Source organism: Alosa pseudoharengus, unplaced genomic scaffold, assembly GCF_046254945.1.
Source record: "Alosa pseudoharengus isolate Yale_2024_CS ecotype anadromous, Long Island Sound unplaced genomic scaffold, YU_APseudo_1.1 YU_APseudo_1.1_scf_6, whole genome shotgun sequence".
In the NCBI taxonomy this organism is placed as follows: Eukaryota; Metazoa; Chordata; class Actinopteri; order Clupeiformes; family Clupeidae; genus Alosa; species Alosa pseudoharengus.
In genome coordinates, this window is record NW_027468848.1 from 25,283,125 (window position 1) to 25,310,110 (window position 26,986).

A 26,986-nucleotide genomic window follows, 5' to 3' on the forward strand; every position below is an offset into this window, starting at 1 on the left:
AGGCCTATGCAGAATAGTAGTGGTGACAGAGCATCCCCTTGGTATATATCGCACTTGATGGTGACCTTGGCAATGGACTCAGAGTTGGCCTTGGGTTGTCTTCCACAGCACCATGGAGTTCTTGATGAAGGCTCTTGTCATTTTGATGTTGTAGAGTTCCAAGCATTCCAGGATCCATGTGTGCGGTATTGAGTCATCGGCTTTCTTGTCCAGGCAGTACACAGGTTGGTCTGTCTACCCTGGCAGTCTCTGGAGACCGCTTTATCCACCAGTAGCTGTTGCTTGGCTCCTTTGGTGTTATTGCCAATCCCTTTCTGTGCTCTACTCATGTATTGTCTGATGTGCCCACTCATCATATCCTGTGATGATGTGCCGCCTCAGCAGCACATCGCACTATGGTTCTTTCATTATTATTTAATTAATGATGTATGTTATGTCAATTTCATGAATTTATTATTTGTGCGTGTTCAATGTGTTGGGTGCGTTCCTTTGCGCGCGAGGAGCATTGCTTAAAGCAACACCAAATAACTTTTCCTCTGTCGCACGCACACTATATTTGTTTATCCAGCAACTGCTTTGCAAATAACGATGTCCATAGACAAGGTGGAATATGTTGCATGATTTTATGAAATTACGATGTATTGCAACATCATGCAAGTCAAAGTTGTAGTTTCTTATGTCTCATTCCAATCGAACTACAGATCCGCTACCCGATCTGGCAAACTTACATAGTGCGGTTATAGCCGTTAGAGGGCCGCAAAGCGAATGCAGAAGTGCCGTTCACCCTGTTACGAGTTGATAAACCACGGAAACAACTTTGGAAACATTATTTTAAGGCACAAAAATTCTTTGGTGTTGCTTTAATATTTGATCATGTGTGTTTTTGGGGGTGTGCTATGGTAATTTTTGATGTCATGACGTTTGCTTTAGATGTCCGCCAGGTAGGGGCGGTGTGCCCGTTTTGGGTGTTTAGACTTCACCGGTGTCGGCGGAAGTAATTCATTAATTGGCCATTTGAACAGTCCTCATCCCGCTTGACTTATCAGCAGCCTATGGTACGGTTAGCCACTGTATTCCTTCTCTCCATACTCTCAAACATGGGCAGCTCTGGCTCAACACTTTACTGGTTTGAATCCTACCTCACAGGACACTCGTTAAATGTGCCAGCAGCCAGCAGCCAGACCAACGGATACCTTGTCTTAGCTGAATTACTGAAGCTAAGCAGGTGTGGGCCTGGTTAGTACTTGGATACCTTGGAAAACTAGGTTGCTGCTGGAAGTGGTGTTGGTGGGTGGTCAGTAGGTGGCACTCTTCCCTCTGGCCAAAAAGATCAATCCCAACACCCCAGTGCAGTGACGGGGACACTGTACAGTTAGAGATGCGGTCCTTCGGATGAGACGTTAAACCGAGGTCCTGACTCACTGTGGTCATTAAAGATCCAATGGCACTTATTGCAAAGAGTAGGGGATTGCCCGGTGTCCTGGCTAAATTACCAAACTGGATCATTCAATCTGGCCCCCTAATCATCCCCCACTGTAATTGGCTCATACACTCCCTCACTCTCCACCTCAAGCTGGTGTGTGGTGAGTGTTCTGGCGCATAATGGCTGCCGTGCATCACCCAGGTGGGTGCTGCACTATCTTCAATAACCTCCTGAAGACCCAACTCTTTCGAGGGTACCTCCTCTGCTAGCTCTACAAACAATTGGGCATGCTTAATCTAGCAGTTCCCACTAGACTATGTCTCTTCTCCTTCCCTTAACTTTGCTTGAACTGTCATCCCATTCTATGCGAGTAGTGCTTATTGCTGCACTAACTAGTCGCACTGTACCTTTATTGTTCCCTTTTTTGTCACTTTGGATAAAAATGTCACACTACATGACCTTGCATATGATACAATTTGGTATTGCAGGAGCCAAAATGTATATGTTTTTTAATGATTTATATATTTAAGGGCTATGTTCATGAGTGTGTGAAAAATGACATTGATTTATGGTATAATATTTAACTGTATAGTTGTTAGTTTCTGATTTCAATCTCTTTTCACCTAACAAAACCCATATTTGTCAGATATTTTTTTTATAAATGGCCACCAAATCTGAGGCCTCTACGATTCTAAACCTAATTAGACCCCCTTTGTGATTTGTGTGTGTGTGTGTGTGTGTGTTAAATAAAAATAGTTCATTTATCACTTCATTGTATAGGCCAACTACCTGGGAGCATACAGTCCAAATTTGATGAGTTTCTGATCATTACTTCCAAAGATTATGTGACAAAGCAAATAATGTCCTTTTTACAGAATCCGAAATTTTCACAAGATCCGGTTTTGGGGAGGATTCAAATACCATCCAAAAAACTAGTTGTGCAGTAAAATATTTTTATACAACAATCCAGTCTAAGTCTAATTTAAGGCTCTCACAAATAAATAGTATGGCTATATTGTATATATTGTACATTTTCTGAATCATCAGAGTGCCTTGAGTATTGAAGTTGTTGAGTTTTGTGTCCCTGGTGTTCTTTCAAGCCACAGGGATAAAAGAAAGCATACAGATTAGGCGGAAATTGTGAGAAAATGTGTGTTATTTCTGGTTTAAAGAAGTCATGTGACGTCTGTGTTTGTCAGACAGATTCAGCACTGGGCTTAAATGAAAGCCTAAAAGGCCCCCTTTCAAATGATACCAAGCACCATATTATAGAATATTGACAATATCCCTACCATGAGCATAAACAAGATATACACCAGATTTAAAAAACGGAATTTATCTTAGGGGGTTAGTAACTTCATGAGCTGAAAAAAGTGATTTCACTACCACCCCTGCACTGCTATCGTGATTTTTCTAGTACTAGGGGTGTATACCTTGCCAAAAATCACTATGAGACTTCGTCCCGCCAGATGATACCGATGGCCCAAATTTGGGGCCCTGGCTCATGGACTAAGTAGGTGTTCTGTACGTGACATTTAAAACATTCCTGGCATCTGGATGGGCAGTTTTATTATCAGATGTTGGATATAATCAGTCTACTTTATTATATTATAATAATTTCATGCTCAGCTTGAAATTAATATGTTTATATTATGACTGGGCACTGAGGGGGAATGGAAAATCACTGCAACTCCTTTTTTAGATAAGATGAGCCAGAGTGCAGTCACTAGCTGAAATTAAAACACCAAAGTGAATGCAGATAAATGTTTGGATAGAGTGGATGAAAGATTGGGTACACATCCTGCTTAGGTAACGAGGTTGGGGAGAAATGTGTTGTCTGGTAACTAGGTGCAGGTACTCAGTGTTTGGCATGCATTAAAGCGCTTCATTGATCCTTGCCTGGTTATTGGTCCAAATGATGGAATAGTCATTGTAAAACAAAGTGCCACATCAGCGCACCAAAGTTCTAAGGCGAGGTACAGTAAGGCCCTGAGAGGATCCCTGGAAGTGACTTCAGAGAAGAGAAAATCAGTTGTGAGTATTTTTTTTTACTATTAGATTAAAAATAAAAAATGTCCACCAATAGTTTTTGCTTCAGGAAGTGCTTTTTATTAACAACATATTCACAAGGCATGATGGGTAACTATTGCATTTCAGAATAGTCTCCTGAGTTGTGAGAGGACACTCAGTGTTCCCATTCCAACGGTTACAAAAAAAGTCAGGAAAATTTCTGTCTGGTGTTACTGAGAAACAGTTTGGCCCAGAAAGCAAAGAAAGTGTGCAACAATTTGTAGGGGTGTGGGACAGGGATAAGGGACAACACCTCTGTTTCTCATGATTTAACCTGAACAATACAATTCAAATATACTCTTGCTTCAAAGTTCTTTTGATTTAGGAGAGGCTATTTCCTGCCAAGAATTGCATCATAGTCCAAGACCTTTGCCACTATGGTAAAAACTAGCTTTGCTTCAGTGTAAACACTTAACATGTAGTTTTGAACATCATTGTCCAGTGAAGCCTAAAAAGTGGACCAATACATCATTACTGAAATTTACCAGTCAATGATCAAGAGAACTGATTGATTCAATTTAACATGGTTGGAGATTTTTAGAACGGTCAGAATATCTCATCTATCCTGTGGTATCACATTTCCTTCCACAATCCATAATCAAATCATTACGGCAACATCAAAGTTACATTAGTTGTTAGTCTCCAAAATGGAAAATACATAATTTCTTTGGCAGAAAGCATTAAGTCCACACATTGTTGAGATATATTGTTTTATTTCTATTCAATAAAAAATCATGATAATAATATTGTTTCAAATAATATGTGATGATAACAAAAATCCTGTAATTATAAATTATGTAGCTCTGTTGTATCCACACCTTCAGCAGCATATCCAAGCAAAGCTTACATATGGTTTCCATAATATGATTTCTATAGTGCAACCAGTCCGGCTCACAAAGCAGTGACAACTCATTTGGATTCCACCTCTTCTACCTTACACCCTCCGTTCTCATGCAGTAACACAGGCGGTCATGGCTTGTGAGAGTGAGGTGTGGGGCTAGGAGGAGAGGTGGGGAGAGATTTCCAAGAAGGCACAGCGTAATATCCCCCCCCCCCCGAGCTTTCGTCCGTTGTTCACTCGTTCAGTTGGAACTGGAACGAGTTGGTGCTCCACCGGCTGATGTCCGAGTTGATCATGGTGCGCTCTGTGAAGGTCACGTTCCCTGCTGCATCGATGAGGATAATTGTGTTGGTCCTGAAAAAATTGTCGTGTCAATTTTGTGTCAATAGAACAGTGTTATAGACTGTGATACAAAGTCCACTTGAAAGGGGATGGGGTGAGTGGTGCTCTTGAAAGAGGAGTGCATAACTCTTTTTTGCCAGTTAAGTGATCGTTATTGAGAAGAGGTGCTCACCTTGTGCCATATCCTGTGGCTCGGACGCACACAGCAGACAGCGAGCGGAGCATGGGCTTACTGTAGCCTTCTCCCTGACTCTCCTGCGCTGGGTCAGGAGACTGTCTGAGGAAGAGGAGAGGAGGGAGGAACAGAGGAGAGGAGAGAAGAGGGAGAATCAGAACATATGCCACAGGGGAAAGAAGTAGAGAGAGAGAGAGAGAGAGAGAGAGAGAGAGAGAGAGAGAGATGAAGTTCAAAGGACCAAATGATATGACATGACCAGAAACTTTTGAATACCATGATGATTTATGGGCAGCCGTGGCCTACTGGTTCGCACTTTGGACCTGTACCCGGAGGGTTGCCGGTTCGAACCCCGACCAATAGGCACGGCTGAAGTGCCCTTGAGCAAGGCACCTAACCCCTCACTGCTCCCCGAGCGCCGCTGTTGATGCAGGCAGCTCACTGCGCCGGAATTAGTGTGTGCTTCACCTCACTGTGTGTACACTGTGGTGTGCTGTGTGTGTTTCACTAATTCACGGATTGGGATAAAAGCAGAGACCAAATTTCCCTCTCGGGATCAAAAGAGTATATATACTTATACTTATACTTGATTTCATACACTCAAGATGTCCAAAAAGAATCATTGTGTTACTTTGAAATGCTTTCAGGATAAAACAGCATCATGCACAACAAACACATCAAGAAATGAGACTTGTTCAGAACTAAAAAGCCCAGAAGTCTTTCCCCAAAGGAGGCAAGTGAGAGAGACTTCACTCACAGGTCCTCGTTGTTGAGAATTTGCAGCAGTTCCTGCACCATGCCATCGGGGGGCAGTGTGCACCCAACCACGTTGGAGAAGAGCCGCTTGCCGTGCTGCAGCTTCTTCCACGGCGTCTCCAAGAGGGAGTTACTCAGCCCGTAGATTCCTGCTGAAACAGCCAGAGCGGTCACTACTGGAGAGCTCAGGCTGACACACACACACACACACACACACACACACACACACACACACACACACACACACACACACACACACACACACACACACACACACACGGCTGTGGCATTAGTGTGTTTCTGTGCTTTAAAAACAAAAAAAAGGTGGTGTGAAGAAAGGACGTAACTGAACAAACATGCCTCGCATCAGGGAGCGTATGCGCGTGTTTGTGTTCTACACACACGACAGAGAGCTCAGACGAACACACAGACACTGAGCAAACCTGGCTTCAGACGGATGGGTTCCGAACTGCCTTTGTTTCCATAGTAACACACCGTGTCTTCATTGGCCCTGCAAGAGACAGAAAGAGGAAGCCGACAATGATTACCACACACCAACATTGTCGACAAAACAATTAACGCAAATCCATGAGTTATTTTTAGACTTTTTGAGACTTTTTGATTTGGGGGGCTGTGGGTTAGAAAAACAAAACAGTAATTAAAATTCATAACTTACGCTATTGTCATAAAATTCAATCATTGTTGGGTGGCCATTAGCATAGCTGCCAACACAGAGCCATCAACCTGACAAACGCACACAGATAATCAGACTACACAAACGATAGCTCTGCTCGGAGGCTGGAGAGAGCTCCCCACGGTCCACTCTGCGTGCAGCTCTACGCAATCTTATTAGCAGCGAGGTGCTGGGATATTTCAGTGAAACATGTTTGTGTGGAGTTGCTATAAATAACCGAGGGACGGAAAGCCAGGCCTTATTAAATTAGGCCGACATTCAGGGTTCTGCTCCTCTCCCTACATGTTCATTCCATCTGATTAATTAAGGCAAATTCACCAGTGTTGCTTTGCAAATTTGTTTATGCCACAGTTGACAATTAAGTGGAAGGGAACAAGCAACTGTGAAAAGGGCATTCATGCCGGCAAATAGACTGTGTCTTGAGCACAACTACTCAATGGGAAGAATTAATCAAGCAGGCCAAAGAGCTTGGCGTCTGCATAAAACTTTTATTACTGTTTTAGGTTTTTAACAAACCATGGAAAACCAAACTCTTCATTCGAAAAGGTTACATAATGTTTTCATAAATAAAAACGTACATACAACATGCATCAACTACCACAGTGCATATACTAATTGCACATTTATTATTATTATCTTAAACTCACCAAAACATGTATTTGAATGATTTATGCAGGTACAAGGACAGTACAGTTCACAGGATTGGGCAAGATACAGATCCAAACAGATACAGACCCAAAAGATCCAAATCTACCTCCTCTGTGATGTTAAACTAGCTTCCTTCCTCCCGAGTGGATTAATGAAAAGCACTCTCACATTCGCATTCATTTCTGTGCACTATGAAGACGAGCGTTCGGGGATTTAACTATCTATAGCTGATCCCAGTTTTATTTTTTTTCCAGGTCAGTGGTTTAGTTATCACAGAGCGGTCTTTAGCTGAGATGGTACAATAAAAGGATGCTGAAAGAGAAGTCTGACTGCAGAAGGAGAAAGTTCTGGTGAGTGCTTTGAAGTTCGCTCTGCCCGACAACTTATCAGTAGGACATCCTCACACATGCGGCTTCTGTAATGAGCAGCATGTCAACTCCTCTTCGACATCTGCTTGTATTTCTCTCATACTTCATGACCGGCTCAAGAGGTGAAGAGGGGGACAGAGGGGCATCTATTATGTATTAAGATGAGAAACACTCTAGACTATTAAGCGAAAAACATTTACAAGGAAAGTACTTACACAAAGCTGATCTATAATATAAGGTGAAGATATAAATACAGTAAATGAATATAAGCAGGCCCTTTTCAGGAACAACCTTACTCTGACAACCAGCATATCGCAAAGCACATCTAATCATTACACATGCTACAAACCATGTAACCATTGTAATAGTCTATCAATTTTGACAAATCACCCACAGACATCAATAAATAAAGAATAACTACTATCAACATACAGTTTTGGTAAAAAGCCTGATTCCACAAGCTCAGGTAATTGAAGACTTTGGATTTCTTTGGAAGCTTTACGTAAATAAACAATGGCATCTCTAACGGTATTGTTTAGCTTTGTTACTAGAGCAACACCTTGGTTCTGAAAAAACTTCAACTTTAATTACAGACATATTTAGGGGTGTACTGATATTCTCAGCACAATCCCACTTTGTGGGCAGCCGTGGCCCACTGGTTAGCACTCTGGACTTGTAACCGCAGGGTTGCCGGTTTGAGCCCTGACCAGTGGGCCGCGGCTGAAGTGCCCTTGAGCAAGGCACCTAACCCCTCACTGCTCCCCGAGCGCCGCCGTTGAAGCAGGCAGCTCACTGCGCCAGGATTAGTGTGTGCTTCACCTCACTGTGTGCTGTTTGTGTTTCACTAATTCACCGATTGGGTTAAATGCAGAGACCAAATTTCCCTCACGGGATCAAAAAAGTATACTTAATACTTATACTATACTTAATAAGGGCATTCAGAGCCTAAAAAAGACATTGGTGAAGTAGAAGGTTCTATGTCTTATGTGTTCTAATTTATTTGATCTTCTATATTATTCAACATCTCAATGTCCTCATTTATTTCCCTTACTATTCATCCATAGCCACCCCATATCTTAAACAGGCAATGATGTGTAGTAGTTCCTGCAGAGGACACCCTTGAAGACGTTCGGAGAACCGTGGAGGCCTTGGAGATGGTGCTGATGGAAATATTGTGCAATTGCTAGGATACCCACACCATTCTCCATGGAGTATGGAAATGAAACGAGGCGGGCTTTCTCGCTGGGCAGAACTGGCACACAGACAGGAAAACGAAATATTAACCACAGTTATGATTATTTCATGACCTATCACTACTCTCTTTGATGGAGGCAACGTGGTAAACCAGCTGTGCAGATCGTCTACATATTTTCTTTTAGTGCAAATGTGACACAGAATTCCACTACCTGCTTAAAGTTCTTCTGAAAAGAAAAAAAAATGTTAAAACCACTAAATACATAAAAGACATATACTTGTGTGAAGACAGTGCAGCATCTATTCATGTTGATGGATTACTTTGTGTGTCTAAAAACAGGCGTATGCTGCTACAGAGCTCCCGAAGAAAATTATAATTTATTAATGGCAGTGTTTGTAAGTGCTTGGAAGCCTGCATAGATAATCAACAGCACTGAAGGAAGTATATGAAACGTGCAGTGTGAAAAAGATATGAAATAATAATCTCCTGCCTGTCACTTACTCACATTTCAAAATACAGATTCAGACCCCCAAGATAAAAGGGAGAAGCCAAGCGATAGCCAAACGTGACAGGCCCAGATAACTCCAATGATAAAAAAAACATGTGAAGATGAAACCAGAAGTCAAACATCATTTAATCCAGGTGATACGACCTGGATTCAAATTCATCATTGAGGTTTTATCAGCTTATCTGTAATGCTTTTAGGTGAATTGTCAGGTGATTTAAAATGCACCAAAAATGTTTTGGCTTTTTTTTTCAGTGCACTTTACATGAAGGCTTCCGTGCCTCTACAGCTACATAAAGAGGGTGTAATATTCTCTACACTCTATGGTACTGAGAACCTAGAGCTGTTTCTTATGCTGCAATTCCAGAATGTTGCAAAATCAGCAACCAGTTAGCATGCAGCTTCACTGGGACTGCTATTAATCACTTAGTCAATGTTTGCCATTGCCTAGTAACGGCATTTTCTATTGCAGCACTACTAAAAAAGCCAACATAATGCAGTACTCTAACGTGATTCGCAGACATAAAAAGTCCAAGTTAAGAATATTACATTTCAGATATACTCAGGAGAAATGTTAAATTCCTTGTGCTTTTCCCACAGCGACCAATAAACAGCCAAGACTATTTACAATCAAAAACAAAATCACCAACAGAGCAGCTTTTGAGAGCATTTCACTATCAAGTAGACACCTTCCTTCATCGGTGTTTAGTTAAAAAAAGCTCTACTCTGAAGCACGTGTCTTAATTGTCTTAATTTTGCTTACACATACAAATATTCCATCAGATCAGAAAGGTATTGGTAGTCAGTGGTGTGCAACTCTGAACAGACTATCAGTGAAATTAGATATAGGCATGTTTCTTTATTGTTCAATTATCTAAATTACAGTAAATTACAAGTGTCTGATTTGTGTTATACAAAGCCATCAGCAAATCTGATGCAACTGTAATAATAGCACTTAACAAAAGTACTATAGTAGTAAATTGTAGAGATGCACCAATTGCAATTTTTTGGGCCGATTCTGATTTCCGAGTTTGACCTGCCGATACCGATTTTATCCGATGCCAATTTCCTTTCTTCTAACCATTTTACAGCAAACACAAATAGCTATTTTCTATCTTTTCTTTAATATAACATGTTAACATAGAAATGTAATCAACTTATCAATAATGAAATGGCTGTTAAAAAAATGGAACCCGTGAGCAGACAGACTTGAAGAAGAATCTAACTTCAGCTGCAGTATCAAACTATAATGCTTCCCAGTGTGGGACATTCATTTCACAGACTACTAATATAAATGCACTGTTATGGAACAACCATTTTTTTTTCTCACATCCAATATCCAACTAAAGATATGAGAACAATTTTCATGATACATTTGAACATGCTACCAATGAACATATTTTCATATGCATTGATGCATTTATGGGAGAGCCAGGGAAATGTGGGAGTAGGCCATCACGCAAACACAGGGAAGGAGAAGTGCTAATAGCGATTAGGTGCACCACCATGAAAACAGCGCACGTCTGTTTTGCCGTGAAAAACTTGAATCCAAATTCCGGTTAAATGCATCAATTAGGTTATAGAAACTTTCAGAGATTCAGTATTCAGAGCATCAGTTTTCTTCATTGTAGGCTACTATGTCAAAAAGCAACTTTAACTTTTGTTTGCCTTTCTAATAAGCTATCATTTGTTCACTTTCACAACATCCACTTCTCAATCTGCTAGACAATCGGCCAATTCCGGTCACCAGCCGATCTATCGGTGCATCTCTATTAAATTGTAGTATTAGTATTGTTGAGATTACAATTATGATTATTATACAGCTAGATGTATAAATATGACCGCCGCTCAGTCCTGCACATTCTCTCCGCAAAAATAATCTCCTACTCCATCCCCTACTCTTGCAACTTTTGTGTATGTAAATGAGTGTGTGCATGTGTGTGTTTGCATTTGTGTATGTGTGTTTATGTGTGTTTGTGTGCGTGTGAATGTGTGTGCGTGCATGCCTATGTGTGTGTATGTGTGTGTGTGTGTGTGTGTGTACCTGCTTGCCTGCATGTGTGTCTTTATGTGTGTGTGTGTCTTTGTGTGTGTGCGTGGGCGTGGGCGTGGGCGTGCGCGTGCGCGTGCGTGCGTGGGCATGCATGCGTACGTGTGAGTGTATGCATGTGCGTGCATGTGCGTGCATGTGTGTGCGTGTGTGTGCGTGTGTGTGTGTGCGTGCATGTGTGAGTGTTTGTGCCTGTGTGTCAGTGCATGCCTGTGTGCATGTGTGTGTTTATGTGTTCATGTGTTTGTGTCTTTATGCGTGTGTGTGTGTGCGTGCCTGTGTGCGTGCGTGTGTATGTGTGTGTGCCTTTAATGTATGTGTGTGCATAGGTTTATATATATGTGTGTGTGTGTGTGCGGGCATGCGTGTGATTACTGGAGAAGAAAAAAAAGAAAACAAATCTTCTGATTGAGCCATTATTCCATGTACAGTATACTCTTGATACATCTTGTGTTATCTCAACCTCATCAATCCCGCTACAGGTAAAACACAAGATTTCCACACCACTCGCCATTAGCATTTACAGCTACTGATTCTGCAACAGCATGGGTTGGGTGTAGATATGACAGATATGACAGCATGGGTGCTGTGTGTAGATATGACACTTCATGAGAAACTAATAGGTTTATAATGATGTTGTGTTATATATATATATATATATATATATATGTATGTGTGTGTAAAAGCCAAACAAATCAATGGCAGTTGCTAACACAGCTGTTGCTCTGTTCCCCTTCTCTCTATTTTGTCAGCATCCATACGTCATGTTCTCTGCACAAGGCAGAGCCGCCGGCGTGGACCAGACAGAGAGAAATGGATTGATTTCAACATCCAGATGATGGTCAGCCAATGGAATAAATCACCTGCTACAGAGACATTACTTTATCCATCGCCCCCCCCACCTTCCCCAGCATCTTGTCCATGTGTTCCATCTTGTCTGTTAAGATCACGGCGCACAGATGACAGCTGTTACTTCACTTAATATGATTGCCCTCGTTTTCCAAATGGCATTCTAACAAAATGAAACATTTCTTGCTGAGATTAAGTGTGGATCAGACGCGGAGGGAAAGCATATTGCATGCGTGGCCCCATCTGGGAGGAGAAATGGGGAGCTAGACAAAGACAATCACAAAACATAGATCACCTCCAAACTATTTAACAGCAGGAATTCTCAGTCAGGTGTGAGAAATAAAGAGAAACTGTGGCTTTGAAACTTAGCCATTCACCTTGAACTCCTTCCCGCCATGCAAATGAATGAAGCTCTTGTTTGAACCAGTGGTATATTCTCAGACAGCACTTTGATATGCCCTTCACAGAAGGAGTTCAGAGACAGAGTAATGCAAATGAATAAATAGCCTCTGTCTTTTGTATAGAAACATCACAGGAACCTCCTACTGAATCAACTAAACACATTTCTTTCGGCGGAGAGAGGGAGAGCGAGAAAGAGAGAGAGATAATAAAAAAAATATATATTCCAAGGTCCCTCAGAAGCCTGGTTAGTGAGAGCACAGACAGGTGTTCAGAGTGAATTCTAAATGGGCTTTCTTGAGCGCGTCTCAGTCTGGAGAGAGCAGGTGGCTGTTCCCGAGCGCCCGCACTCGCTCTCAACGATCCAAGAGATGGGGACAATGCCATCTCTGTTTCATTCTGATCCGCCACCATAAAGCAGCCGCAAAGAGAGAGAGAGAGAGAGAGAGAAAGAAGAGAGAGAGAGAGAGAAGAGAGAGGGAGAGAGAGAAAGAGAGAGAAGAGAGTGAGAGAGAAGAGAGAGAGGGAGAGAGAGAGAAGAGAAGAGAGCGAGAGAGAAGAGAGAGAGGGAGAGAGAGAGAGAAGAGAAGAGAGATACACTTATCCACATTTCCAATGAATCAGAGTCCTTAGATCAGCTCAACAGAAATATAATGCCTGTTTCGCCAATATGTAGAGGATGCCATTTCTCAAGAAAATATTATGTCTAAATATTTTAAACATCCAGGGTCTACTGGGGATGTTTCTTCTTCTCTTGTATCCTACTTAAACTTGGTAAAGTCTTTGGCTAAACGCTCAAAATTATTTGACAAATAGAATGATTTATGGAATGTCGACATTTAAAAAAAAAAGTTAAGTTGTTTTTAACTTGTTAAAAAAAGAATATATTGAAAGTTGTTTAAACATACTGGGCTTTTTCTTTTCTGCAAGTGCTGAAACTTTTCTGCTTCACAAAACAATCTTCCCTGCACTCTTTGCACCTTTTGCACCGCGTCTCTTTTGTTTAAGGAGGAACTGCACTCAATCAAGGCCGGACAATTTCCCGATATCAATCCCGCCTGGGCAATCACTCACTTGAACTCTGCCGTTAGGAGGTTGAAGCCATTGTAGAGATGCCCTTCGGTGGACACCTTGCGAAGGTAAGAGAAGCTGTCCAAATTGTCCGTCAAGTAGTTGGACACCAAAAAGCCTGGGGGAGAAAAAAAACAACAAAGTTCTAGGAGAAAAACGACCATTGCCTAGTTCACAGAGTGCATTTGAGAAAGGATTAATGAAGGTGTTCATTTATGCCTGTATTGATTCATCACAGTCGGTGCACACAATGTATGTTTTTTTCCCACAATCAATACATGCAATGCCCTGCAATCTATGAAAACAATTAGCAAATGAAGTCTCAGCTTTTATTCTTACTCTCTCTTTTATTCTTAGTTTTCCATCAAAACTTAACACAGAACGCTGGAGATGTTTGTCTCTACCCTCATTCTCTCACCTGCTCTCCTGTTTGATAGTTGACGAATATTCCAATTATTCATTGATCGAGTACAGAGGTCATACCAATTGACACAGACCGAAAAACCTTTTCAAATAGTATTGTTCTGTCTGATGCATGCCAGAAATCTGGCTTTGAGAGGGATCAATTTAAATATGTTAGGCTGCCTTAGACAGCCTTGATCATTAGACTAACACGCTTTTCCTTTCAACAGATCCACATCCAGAGCAGACAGCTGGTGAGGGACTGGGGCTGAGATACTTTAAGCCAGACACAACAAGCAGAACCAAGAAAGTGGGATGGTCTCCATTCATTAGACATTAGACATTAGTGTAAGGCCGGCTGCAGACTGCCGGCGTGGCGTGAGCGTGGCGTGTCAGTTGCGTCGCGGCTGCGTGGAGTTTTCTATCTCTATTCACCACAAGAAACGTGTCTGACGCGGCGCTGCGGCTGCCCCTCTTGCCTATTAAAACATCTCTTCACTTTCTCTTTTGAATGGAAACGCTTCCATCACGCATGCGTGTCATGTGAAAAATAGGCGCCGGTCCTATTTCTAGCATGCAAACGTTTTCAGCGCGGCCTCACGCAGGCAGTGTGCAACTTCTAACCTGTTTACATGGGAGCCGAAATAAAACGGACAAGCCACGCAGCTGACACGCTCACGTCACAAGGGCAGTCTGCAGCTGGCCTAAGTGGAGTATATCCCGTTACTGTTGTTCCTGACCTGGTGGTAGCTTTGAGTCTCTGCTGGCATAAGGACACAAAATTCAGGAAGTTTGCCACAGGTTTGTCTGTTATTTTGTTCCAAAACATTAGCAGCCATCTTGACTAAAACACCAAAGCCTGTTTTCCAGACTCACCTCTTCCCTGTGCATCAGGATTTTGCCGGCCTTCCAGGTAATTGGTCAGTGCGGCCAGCTTGCCCCTCTTACTGATGCCCAGCCATGAGCCACCTTCCTTCCCCTCCTCCAGGTCCAGGCCTTCCAGAGATGGCAGTCATGACACATTTGAATCACATTGACACAGGAGTAAGCTTAGTAACAGCTATATATATATATATATATATATGTAAGGGATAATGCCCGATGAGGTGCCCATTATCAGAAATAAATGGATGACGCGGAGGCGTGAACCGTCCGACGCAAAGTTTCCACGAAGTCCATTTATTTCTGATAATGGACGCATCGAAGGGCATTATCCCGTTTATACCATGGTCACTTACGAAATAAATAAATATGAAAACAATTATTAATACTAAATAAGTTTTAGAGCTAAAATCGTTTGTTTTTTTCAGCTGTTTACAGTTGATTCTATTGTTGCGAAGCCTGCCTCCAGGCTCAACCGTCGTCCTACTATCGTTGTTATAGTTACCATTCATAAGCATTGATATGGAACGGCGATTAAACTTTTTTTTTACCAGATCTACTTCATAGGTGTAGTATATCACTTTTTAAACGACACACTTTTCAACCTAGACCATGGTATAAATAAATAAATATATATATACAGTTAAGAACAAAATTATTCATACCCCTGGCAAATATGGTTTTAAAGTTGATTTTCTCAACTGAAAATGACACTGCCACATGACAAAAGGTTGTAAGACAATGTGGTAGAAGCATGGAATCAAAAAAAGAAATGTTTTTGTCTTTTTTAACATTTTTATGAAAAATGACGTGTCGAAAATTATTCATACCCTTTTTTAACAATCACTGGAAACATCTTTATGTGCATTCACAGCTCTCAAAATGGTTCATATGATACCTACCAAGCCTCTCCATGTCTCCACAATAATTCTAGACCGCACTTTTTTAGCAGCAACCCGGGTTTTGAGGCAGGAACGATTATTTGCCATCACTCTGGCCTCGTGCTCACTTTTTTGACAAATTGAGGTCTGGACTATGGCTGGGCCATTATAAAATGTTAATATTGTTCTCTGTTAACCATTTCTTCCCTTGTTTGGCTGTATGTTTTGGATCATTGTGTGGTTTAATGGTCAAATTCCGCCTATTGTGGCAAGTCTCTTGGCACACTGCCTGATCTTTTTCTCCAGAATCTTAATGTAACCTCTTGTTTTAGTGTTACCGATTACTCTGAGAAAGTCACCAGTGTCGTTTTCAGTCAGAACAAACATATTGGTCAAGAGAAAATCAACATTAAATCAATATTTGCCAGGGGTATGAATAATTTTGTCCTTAACTGTATATATACATATATTATATATATATATATATATATATAAATAAGCTTAGCAAGGGTAGCATCTATATAAATATCATGAGTCAAAATGTATTAGAGCTAGGAGTATTTGAGAGAAAGAAAAAGAAAACAAAAGTTAAACCTTGGGACATCTCCCCTTGCTCCATAAAGACACATAGTGAACGTTTACTCTCCACAATGAACAGATGGCCATTACAAACCTCCTCTGATCAGAAACAAAATGCACAGTTTTTCTTCAGATCCTAGAGAAAGGGCAACCCTAAAAGGTAGCAGCAACGCAGTTGGTGCAGCAACTAAAAACAAAGATGGATGTCTCGCCAAGATCTGGGCCCTCCAGGCAGCAGAGGCCCTTTGAAGACAGGCAGAGCAGCTGAACTCTAATCTGAACGCGCTCTGTTCTCGGGCAACTCTGCATCTTTAACGGCGCGCAGGCGGGGCCTGGCAGGCTGGCAGGGGCAGAGCCTCCGTACAAACGAACACTCCTGCCATCTGCCCTTTACATGAAAATGGGCTCTCGAAATGATTATGACCACCGACGTGCCAATTACGTGCTCTCTGTAGTGCACCGAGTGCTTTAGGATGATAGATAGGCTAATGTTTGGAGATGCACACAGAGCTCCTTGATGTTCAATTGGTGGGTGAGACAACACGAGGTCAAGAGTAGTTCACTACCCAGAGAACGAGGTAAGAAGACAAAGTAATATAGTTTGTGAACTATACTGTAACCTTACTGGCATGAGAGTAGAGATGACAGGAAGTGGTATAGTGATGGGTAATGGTCTCAAAACATGACCTGAGGCTACACTCAAACTGGTCTTGTGGCCTCTCGACCTGCATGTGGCGATGGAAACTGATGCTATCCACACTCAACAGATTCCCCAAAGGCAAAGCAAAGATGAGACAATTAGAAGGCAATGCAATATTGTTTTAGAGACTTAAAAGCCTTTGAGGAAACCGATATGCCACCATGGCAGAGACAATACTGTATTTTCTCTGCTCTAAAGGCACTTACAGATTCACACACTGGAAAATCCCCAGCAGCCTGAGCACCACTATAAGCTATGCCTTTTGGTCAGTTTAAATACAATCCATCTGCTGAATGACTTCCACTTGGAAGGTTTAACAACTGAGCACCATCGCAAAAAAAAACTCTCAGTGACACGCTGTGTCAGTCCTTTGGTGTTCTGTGGCGGTCATCTCCCCTCCTTGGACAGATAAGGCCCTCGATGTCAGCTCCAAGATTTACGGTTCCTGAACCACATAAAGGCAGTCATCAATTAAACACCGCCTATTGGTGTCTGACCCCCAGATTACGGGCGGAGGGCGAGACAGACAAACAGCAGCAGGCGCTGCCTTCGCTGCATGTGGGACGGGGTGATTGATTTATGCGGCATGCGTTATTGTGCATCAGAGCAGAGGGTCATCAGTCAATTAAAGGCAGTTTTCCTCCCGGCTTCGATGCCTTCCAGTAAATAAGCAGTTTGTCAGTGTGCGTAAACGGGCTGGAGAGGCGGAATAAAGCGACGCAGTGAAGCTTGCTTGCTGAGGAGAATTTGTCGTACTAATACACCTGGCGTCTGGCTTGCTGAGTGCCAGATTTTACATGTTGGATGTTAAATCTCACTAGCGTAACCTTCAGTGCATGTCAAGGAAGCAAGTGTTGTACGTACGGTGATATGATAACAGGTATCAGTCATCGGTTATACATCTACACCACCTCGCTGGGTCTGATTATCCGATCGCGCGGCTGCTCATACCACTGCTATGCAGACGACACACAGCTCTATCGGTCATTTCCACCTGATGACCCTTTGGTCTCTGGACGGGTCTCTGAATGCCTCTCAGACATACCTACATGGATGAAGGCACACCACCTCCAGCTAAACCTCACAAAAACTGCTGGTCCAGCTAAACCTACTACACACAGTCACGTCAACATCAAAATTGACTGTCTGTTGCACCTACCAGGGCTCCAAGAAATGTAACAGTCATGCTCGATAACCAACTAACCTTCTTCGATCATGTTGCCTCGGTCGTGCCGTTTTGCTCTTAACAACATAGGGAAATTCAGGCCTTACCGGATTCAATATGCTACCCAATTCCTGGTACAGGCCATAATCATCTCACAACTTGACTACTGTAATGCCCTCCTGATAGGTCTCCCAGCCTGCACAGTAAAACCCCTTCAGATGATCCACAACGCAGCGGCATGCCTGGTCTTCAACCAACCCAAAATGGCACATGTCACCCCGCTGCTCACCCAGCTACACTGGCTGCTCACCCAGCTACTTGTCCATATCATACTCTACCTTGATTGTTTCCCTTGTTGGGAGTTGCTTTGGGTTAAAAAGTGTTAGCCAAATGTAATGTAATGTAATCTTGAGAAACTGGATGGACCCAGTCAGTTTGAGTTCAAATGAAGTGAAAGTACTGAGTACTAACATGAGTAGGATTAGTAACTAGATTGAGATGACTGCGTGTGCCGAGAATGTGATTTCTCTGTTGAAATGGGTATACGTCCTTCAACCCTCGAGCACGTCAGCCTGAAAGTGAAGCAAGGGCACGGAGGAGCAATGGTCCAGTGGACTAACAAATAACAGCAAATATCTACAACAACTGCAAGGTGAGAGGACATTTGAGTAACGGGAATTTCACACTGAAAAATTGTCTGAGGCAATGCCCTTACCGCTCAGCAAGAGACACTATGTGCTGACTACCGCTGTTTGCCTTCACTCCTAGGTTTTACTATGCTGCATAAAGTCAAGGCAAACTGTGGTAATGTGGAATCAGTGGGCCGTTTACACTGCAGTGCACTAATTCCTTTTAAATCAGGTCTGTTGACATGGAAACCAATATCTGCCGCTGTAAAACAAGTCTTGCTGAGGCGGCTACCAAACAAGTGTTAGCAAGAGACGGACAAATAAGTATATATATACTCTTTTGATCCCGTGAGGGAAATAGAGAGAGAGTTAGGGGAGAGGTCTCCTCTCAGAGCTCAGAGAGAGAGAATTAGGGGGGAGGTCTCCTCTCAGAGCTAAAAAAGAGAGTGTTAGGGGGGAGGTCTCCTCTCAGAGACGGGTAATGGATGCTGTCAGAAATGTTCTGTACTCACCACTAAGGATCTCATTGCTGGAGCCCCAGAAGTCTGCAGCCTTGGACGGACGGTTGTAGAATTCATCTCGGTTGGCAGCCAAGATCAGCCTGAAGGACATGTGTTAGAGGTGAACATCACATACAGCGTGCAAGTCAGCAGGCATCAGACAGACATCCAGAAGAACACTCAGAGAGCACAGACCTCCCCAAGGCCAAATCAAATGCCTCATATATCATTTTTCATTTATGCCTTTTATTTGGGTGTGATACAAATGGATGTGATTTACTGAGTTCTTCTTTGGCCCATGTTACGGGTAATCCTGCTGATTAAATAAATAAATAAACCACAAAACATAACCTTGGCAGACTAATAATAATGGAATTCGGTAAAGACCAAGACCTGTCTACAAAAGATTAAAATACCCACACATTTCTGCCACTGAGGCTGTACAAGCAGCATTAAAGCTTAAAGGCCCATGACCCAAGTTTACAGCTTGTTTTATTGTTGCAGTTGATGTCTTGAATGAATTTGTAGGCCCCCCCTCGAGAAACCCACAGAGACCATGCTCCTTTGGCCGAGAGAGAGAGAGAGAGAGAAAGAAAGAAAGAAAGTGAGAGAGAGATAGATAGATAGAGAAGTGCAGAGTTGGCAAACCCTGGAGGTTGCACGCTCTGTGCTCATCAGTCTGAGCAAGGCATGAGAGCACGACTGTTCCTCCTGCTGTGCAGAGGCAGCTGTGGGAAGAGATGGCTAAGCTGGAGTCTCCAACATTCCACACACTACTCTGTGCTATTCCCATGAAACACCTTCCTGTTCCTAACACTCTCAAACTCTCTTAATGGACATGTACCAGTGCCAGTGATGCAAGGTAAGTAAAAAATACCATCAAACCTTTACAAAGGACAATCAAGCACTAACAAGTAAGAATCTTACTGTATGACCTTAGGGTCAAATTAAACATAGTGATTACATGTATGATTTACACTGCACAAGGGTGGACAGAGACGGAGCAAAAGTATAAAATGCACAGTGCACAATGCCAGTAATAGATCTGAATCCATCATGGCACATGGTATATATTCTTTGACAATCCCCAGCCTAAACACTGACAGCAAAATAATCAGGAGGGAAAAACTGTTGCTGCCAGCAGGTCCTCTGCTTCTGGTAGCCATCAACTACACTAGCTATTGGCTCCAAAAGTCAGTTTCTGAATTAGCTGAATACAAATGGATGAATGGAAGCACAACAAAGTGGTGATGCATTACACAATGGAAGAAAGGAGGTTAAGAAGAAAGGCATAAAGAAAGAAACCCTTCCTCTTTCGATCCTCATAGCAACTGCACTCCATCTCTCCGCTCAGTCCAGCAATGCCCATCACAGACCCAGGGTTCATTAGAGTGATGTATTGGCTAATTGGTCTCAACTGATTGACACTGATTGCCAGTGCGGCTCCAGCATAGGGAGTCAGAGTCCTAGATCACTCTTGTGTGATGTGCCTCCATCATTTTTATTTAATGGCAAAGCAAAGGCCATGTGAATGTCCCAGATTAGTTGCAGCATATGGGCTCAAAACTGTGGCTGGAAATGGAAATGACATGGTCCGAATCAGTTGTTGATTAAACATTACAATACCTCAGAGCTGAGTATGGGAGGGAATACTTAATAGTTTAATAGTGACAAAGCACTACTGCCTAGGACCACTGCAATGTCCAATGTATTTCCCATTAACAGTAATTCCAACAAAAGTTGGTGCCAAGTGCTGCTTCACTTGGTCCATAGCATTTACAGACCCGAACAGGAACTTTATCACTGCTCGGCCTAATGCTGCATTTGACATTAATCTTTGGAGACTTTTACTAGCTCTGCACAACTGTCACTTGTTTAGCACAGCAATGGCGCATGACTTAGGGACTTCACATTAATGTGCTGCTACTGTCCATGAATCACAACTGGCAGCCCGCGCTACACACACAGACAGACACACATGCGCACACACACACACACACACACACAGACACACATGCGTGCACGCGCGCACACACACACACACACACACACACAGACACACACTCTCTGTCTCTCTAGGCCTCTCATCCACTCTATCTATGTTTGGCTTGTGTTTTATGTCAGTGCTGAGACAGCAGAACGTGCCAGTGGAGGACCTCTTCTTAGCTGTGTAGCAGTCGTCATGCGGCTGCCTACATTTCACATCATGTTCCCAAGAGCACCTTCACACATGTGTGTAGTCCATGACATGACATGTCCATGGCATGAAATTTAACTGAATACACAATACCGTTCTACAGCTTCACTGCATAGGCTAACACTGACAGATTTATGAACAGTTTTATGGATTCACACTGACATTGAATATTAATACATTTCCTCATGGGAAATGTTTTGAAGGCCATATAGTACCGACAAGAAAGACCATCAGTGATATATTCCTAAGGCATATATTTCCATTTTTTCAATTAGCCTTTGTGACGAGTGTCGGTCCTTCAGAAATATATGGTGTGTAACAGTAGTACCTCCTTTGCATTTGGTCATGTTCTTACTCAGAACAGGGGCAGAAGACCTCCTCCGGACACATGTGAGGTTATTATGATTCACTACTGACCTCTACCTGCAGTCAACCTGCACAAATCAGATCTGCCACGACTGAACCAATTAGACAACTTCTTGCGTTGGAGAGACAGTCTACATTCATGCCACTGGAGTTATCCCCTTATGCACTGACCCCCGCAGAGGATGATGTGTGCATCTTTAGTCAGTGGTCTTGTGTACCCAGCAGAGACATCACTTTCAATTACAGGAAGGAAACAAAGCATAGACATAGGGCTCCAGCCATTTCATTTGTATCCTGGAGCAGTAAAACAGTGTGCTTCACATCAGAGCTAAAACACTACCAATTAAATTAATAGACATGAGAGAGTCATGAACAGCATTTTATCCATATTCAAAGAGTATTGCACGAATTGGGCTACTATTAACTGTAATGACAAATCATTGAAAAGGACAATAGCTTTTTTTTATGATGATGATGATAAATTAACCTAAATGCCTAACAGGGGTCAAAGGCTAATGACGATGGACCATTTTCAGGCGAGCGCCGTTCCAAAAACGCTCTCTGTTAATGACTGTGCCTGGGAGCAGGATCATTTGTCGGCAGCTGTGAACCACTGCAGTGTAATTACAACAGGACAACAGGTGTGTAGGTGATTGAAATACCCCACATTCAGCTGCATGGCAGCCAGGTGTCTCATGTTTGGTTGTATTCCCATGAGCACAGATGGAAAGTCTATAATCTGTCTGTCTATGGATTTATCATAGCATAGCATAGCACAGTGTTTCAAAAATATCCCAAGACCATAGATGAAAGGAGGAAAAATCTATTTCCATCAACCCACAGTACAAAGGATTGTAACTACAGTTTGTCCAGAACAATGTTTATGTAGGAATACATTAGTAGTGTTATGTGTAGCGGAACCTAACCCAGCCATGAGCTTGCAATTGGCAGTGTTGATTTCCTTGGTAGAATTCTCAACCTGGGATTTTACATGGGTCTATATACGGAATTTGCATGTCAGGAAATATGTTGCTGTTTTAAATCCTCCCCTTAGGACACGGCTTCTGGGGCAGACAGTAAAGCTCTTTCAGTCCTAGCGACTGTATTAAGCTCTGCTTAAAATCACTCAGTCAGGTCTATTGACTAACTGGTCCATAGCCATAGGCCAACATGACCTTCCAGGACTTTCCCTGGGACAGATCAAATGGAATTGTGGGAAAGTTCCGCTACAGCAGATGTTGGTGCAGACTGGGTGGAGAACTTTAGGTCTGACAAAACTCAGTCAAAGGTCTGTCTCAAAACAATGAAGCAATTGTTAGTGAGTTGCAAGATGGAAAAACTTCACTGACCAAAGAGAGGTGCTTTTTTCATAAGAAAGTCTAAATATTTAAATGAAACATGAAATAAAGACAATTAAATGTTTAACAATAGTCTTACTATTGCAAATGGCAGAAACTGGATCTGGTGCTGAAAGAAAGAGAAATCAATCTGTGTGGGTCTTTCAACTCTTACCTGTATGCATTTTTGGATGCAGGCCGTGGGTCAAACTTGAAGAAGATGATACACATGGGGGTCTTTTTTCAGGAGGTGCTTTTTCATAGAGTGGATGCTACAATCAATTCTGGGACATTGTGAAAGGGCCTGCATGTGTCACAGAGACACGAGAAGAAAAGAAGAAACCCACTAATTATGTTCAGTTCACTTTTGATTAAAGACCCAGGAAGGTTGACACTGCTTGACCTTAAACAATTAAAACTAAACACAATCTCACTCCTTATTAACCACGGGCATCATACAGCGTCAGCCTGTTGTAGCCACACTCAAAGTTTACATTTTTTGGATAAATCCGGCTAGGGCTTCACCATTCTCCTAGGGATGTGTGCATGAACAATTCACACAAAGTGCTTCCAGAGAGCACTGCATTTCATAACCAGCATAGGCTCTGTCCTACAGCGACCTCCAATTATTTCATTTTTTTTTAAAAAGTGAAAACAGTTTTTTCATAGAAATGTTCTCCTTGTTGACAGCATAAAGGTAAAATGTGTTTTATAACTGGTCATGCAACCAACATACTATCACCACTATATGACCTTATTGAGTATTTCAAAGAAAAACATTACATCAAGTTGACAGTACAAGGCACACACAGAGCAAATAGGCTGTCGTGAATTAACTGCGAATTGAAACTTGTTCTAGGAGTAGTCTAAATCAGTTTCTCAACCATTTCGGGACACCAAAAGTCACATCAAAATCATAGACTGTAAAAAATATCATAATGCCCAGGCACACTGACTTGCTGACCTAGCAATTGCAACACATCCTGAGGACTCGTGCAAGACTGATCTCAGCTTCATACACTGTCATGTCTGTCAAATGATGCCAAAAAGAGGAATAACAACTCACTGTATTGTATACATTTATTATGACAGAAGATAAGACACCTCTTTTGACACAAGTTTGTCGGCGTACTTTTTTATTACTACCTTCAATAAAAGGGACGCTGACATCATCTTGTGGAGCAGGGGGAAAACAGTGATGTGTCACTGCCCTTTACCCTATATTCAGCAAGCAATTCCTTGCCATGCTAAACTTGATTTATCGTTCTTTTGTCACAACTAGTAAGGTAGATTACTTCGAAAGTATGCGAAATGTGCTTACGTTAACGACACAATCAGCTAATGCTATCCAACGTTAGAGTTCGCCTAGGTCTTGACATGTCAAAGAGCTGCTTCACTGTCAAAATATAACGTTAGACGTAAACTTTAGCCAGTGAAATGTCCCCATGGCTTTTGTTAGAAGACTGGCCACACTGGCATGGGCTAGCCATGGTTACAAAGTCAGTTAGCTAACTCGACAATGTAATGTAATGTATGCAGGTACACAGCTGTCAGGCTTGCTAGCAAGTTAGCTAAGAGATAACTGTTAGCTAGCTAACCGTGGGGCAGCTGTGTGACACATTGGCTTGCTACTAGCTACTTTACCAGCTGGGTAGCTTAAGTTCGCAGATTGGCCCAAAAGAGTTGGTTAAAACCGACATGTTAGCTAGCGGACATAGATTGCAATACACTTAGGTTGTTGTACAATCACTACAACTAGCATCCTCCTACTGTCATGTTTACAGGGAGTCTGCTTGGAGCGTAGTTTAGCTTGTTAGGGAAACTAATGTTAGCATGCTTGCCAGAACGTTCATGTACAAATGCTAACGTTACTCGGTTGCGGAATAACTTGCTCTGACAAATCAGACTTGTTGCCTGGAAGTGAACAATTATATTAACCTAGTTACTTACCAGTCCATCTGTCAAAATTCCACAGCACAGATCCCGTCGCACTGCTCGTACCGCTGCTCACGTTGTGTTTGATGTCAGTAGAGAAGAATACAATGATTGGTCGCAGCCTGGTAAGGTCGGCCCACTTACTACTGCTGAGTGGTCCCAGATATATAATACCTCCATGGGTCCCAGTCCAGAGTTCACTGTCTATTTCTTCCTGTTTGTTCTGACTCGCGTGAAAATGTCAAAATTATAATGCTGAAGATTATTCCCCAAAAGACAAGACTCTATCTATCTACCTATCTATCTAAGATACAGTCAAGCAGGTTGTGCAGGTGCACACAAAATAATTCAATTCAATTCAATTCAATTCAATTCAAAAAACTTAATTTATGCCCGAGGGGCAATTTTCTCTATGCAGGCATATTGACATATAAGACTTAACACAACATAAGACAGGACAAAAGAAAGAACAGGACAGACAGGAGGGTAGGCCTATGAGTTTATCTCAATTTGTTATCTCTGAGGCATCTGATCATGCTCTGAATCTGATCCGGAAACAGCTCATATATAAAAACAGTGAGGTAAATTAAGTGAAATCCTCAACATCCGTACATCCGTGGCCATAAAGTCTAGTCCACAGCCTCCCAGTTGGCACACAAAGATGATGAATTTGTAGCCAAGTAGCCTGCCTTTATAGCCTAGAAATCTAGACGCGCCCCTACTGCCAGGGCTAGTCTAGCAACTCTCCGTTGGCTTGTGAGCTCCAGAAATCGAAACTTAAGCAGGCATTGAAATCGTGTATAGAGTCGTTTGGTGGGCTTAACATAATGATTGATGGCAGAGTTGCAACGGTTTGGCTTGAATTCCCTGCTACTTGAAAACAAATATCCTATTGCGTCCTATTGCGTGCAGAGGGAATTTGAAAGACAACTGATTATCCCGCCCCTCGGACTGAGCACTGCGAACGGTGAGTGCCCAGACCCTACATTTTAATGTGGGTCTGGCTCGCCAGGCTACTGCCTTTAAGCTTTTGTAATGTAAGCTATAACCACCTGCTCTGAGGCATGGGGAAGAATATAGGCCTATATTGAGGATGAATGCAATGCCTTGCCAAATTTAAACACCTATCAGAGACAGACAATGATCAGTATGAGCGTTTGTAGCCTAGATTAGGCTATTAAACGCTATAATTGTAATGCATAGCATATTTAGTCTAGGTCCTGGGTAAGATTTGTATGCACTTCATTTAGCGGAGAATATCTCAACTTATAGACTAATATGACCCCATTGAACAACGTGGGATGTGTGCCAAAATCTCTACCCGGGACGAAAGTCCTGAAAATGACCACAACAGATGACACTTTTACAGAATTACAGATTACACTTTGTCTTAAAAATAAAATAAAATATACATAAAACAAAATATGCAAATTAGCAAACAATATCTCATTAAATATGCATACATATCAATTCTTAAAGGTACAGATTTTATGAGGTGATCACAATGTTTACAATGACCGTAGTGTATGTGTACGAATTCTGGTTTGATATTTTTAATTGTGTTTTGTGATGTATTGAATGGAAAATTATACAAACAAGGGATGCATAAGTGGGGTCAAAAATGACCCCAGCGGTTGTTTTTTTGCAATATCTTGGTCATTTTAAATTGTTATCATTTAATCTTCCATTCCTCAAATAGGTTGTTTTTGACATGAGGCCATTTGGATTTGTATCTAATTGGTATATTTTTTAAGTAATTGCATTTTTTGTATCAGTACCACACTTTTCCATACGTGGGGTCAAAAATGACCCCAAGCATTTTCTATGGAATTTCAAAGGTTAACCCTAGGAACCTTTTATTTCAATCAACTGTGACTATCAGGTATGCATTAACATGTATTATTCATAACATAACAACAACTTTTCATAACATATCAATGTAGGTGTCATAGGAAAATACAAAAAACTGCATGTTGCCCTGAGGCAGCATTGAACCATAACGGACTTGCCGTTATGCCATACCAAAA

The 26,986-nt window shown here is 42.1% G+C and overlaps 1 protein-coding gene across 2 annotated transcripts; it reads right to left on the minus strand.

Moving 5' to 3' along the window:
* Positions 1–3,519: 3,519 nt before the first annotated feature.
* tango2 (transport and golgi organization 2 homolog (Drosophila)) lies at positions 3,520–25,084 on the minus strand. 2 transcript variants are annotated; one of them, XM_076269709.1, is made up of 9 exons: positions 24,975–25,084; positions 23,200–23,328; positions 19,137–19,225; positions 14,665–14,784; positions 13,390–13,504; positions 6,051–6,118; positions 5,609–5,756; positions 4,849–4,953; positions 3,520–4,688 (listed from the first exon to the last, which is right to left on the minus strand). In XM_076269709.1, exons 2-9 carry the CDS (start codon positions 23,253–23,255, stop codon positions 4,568–4,570), a joined length of 822 nt encoding a protein of 273 aa, XP_076125824.1. In that variant the 5' UTR covers positions 23,256–23,328; positions 24,975–25,084; the 3' UTR covers positions 3,520–4,567. The 2 variants fall into 2 exon arrangements, with proteins under 2 accessions (XP_076125824.1, XP_076125823.1); XM_076269708.1 differs by having other exon boundaries at positions 5,609–5,759.
* Between the last annotated feature and the right edge of the window lie 1,902 nt (positions 25,085–26,986).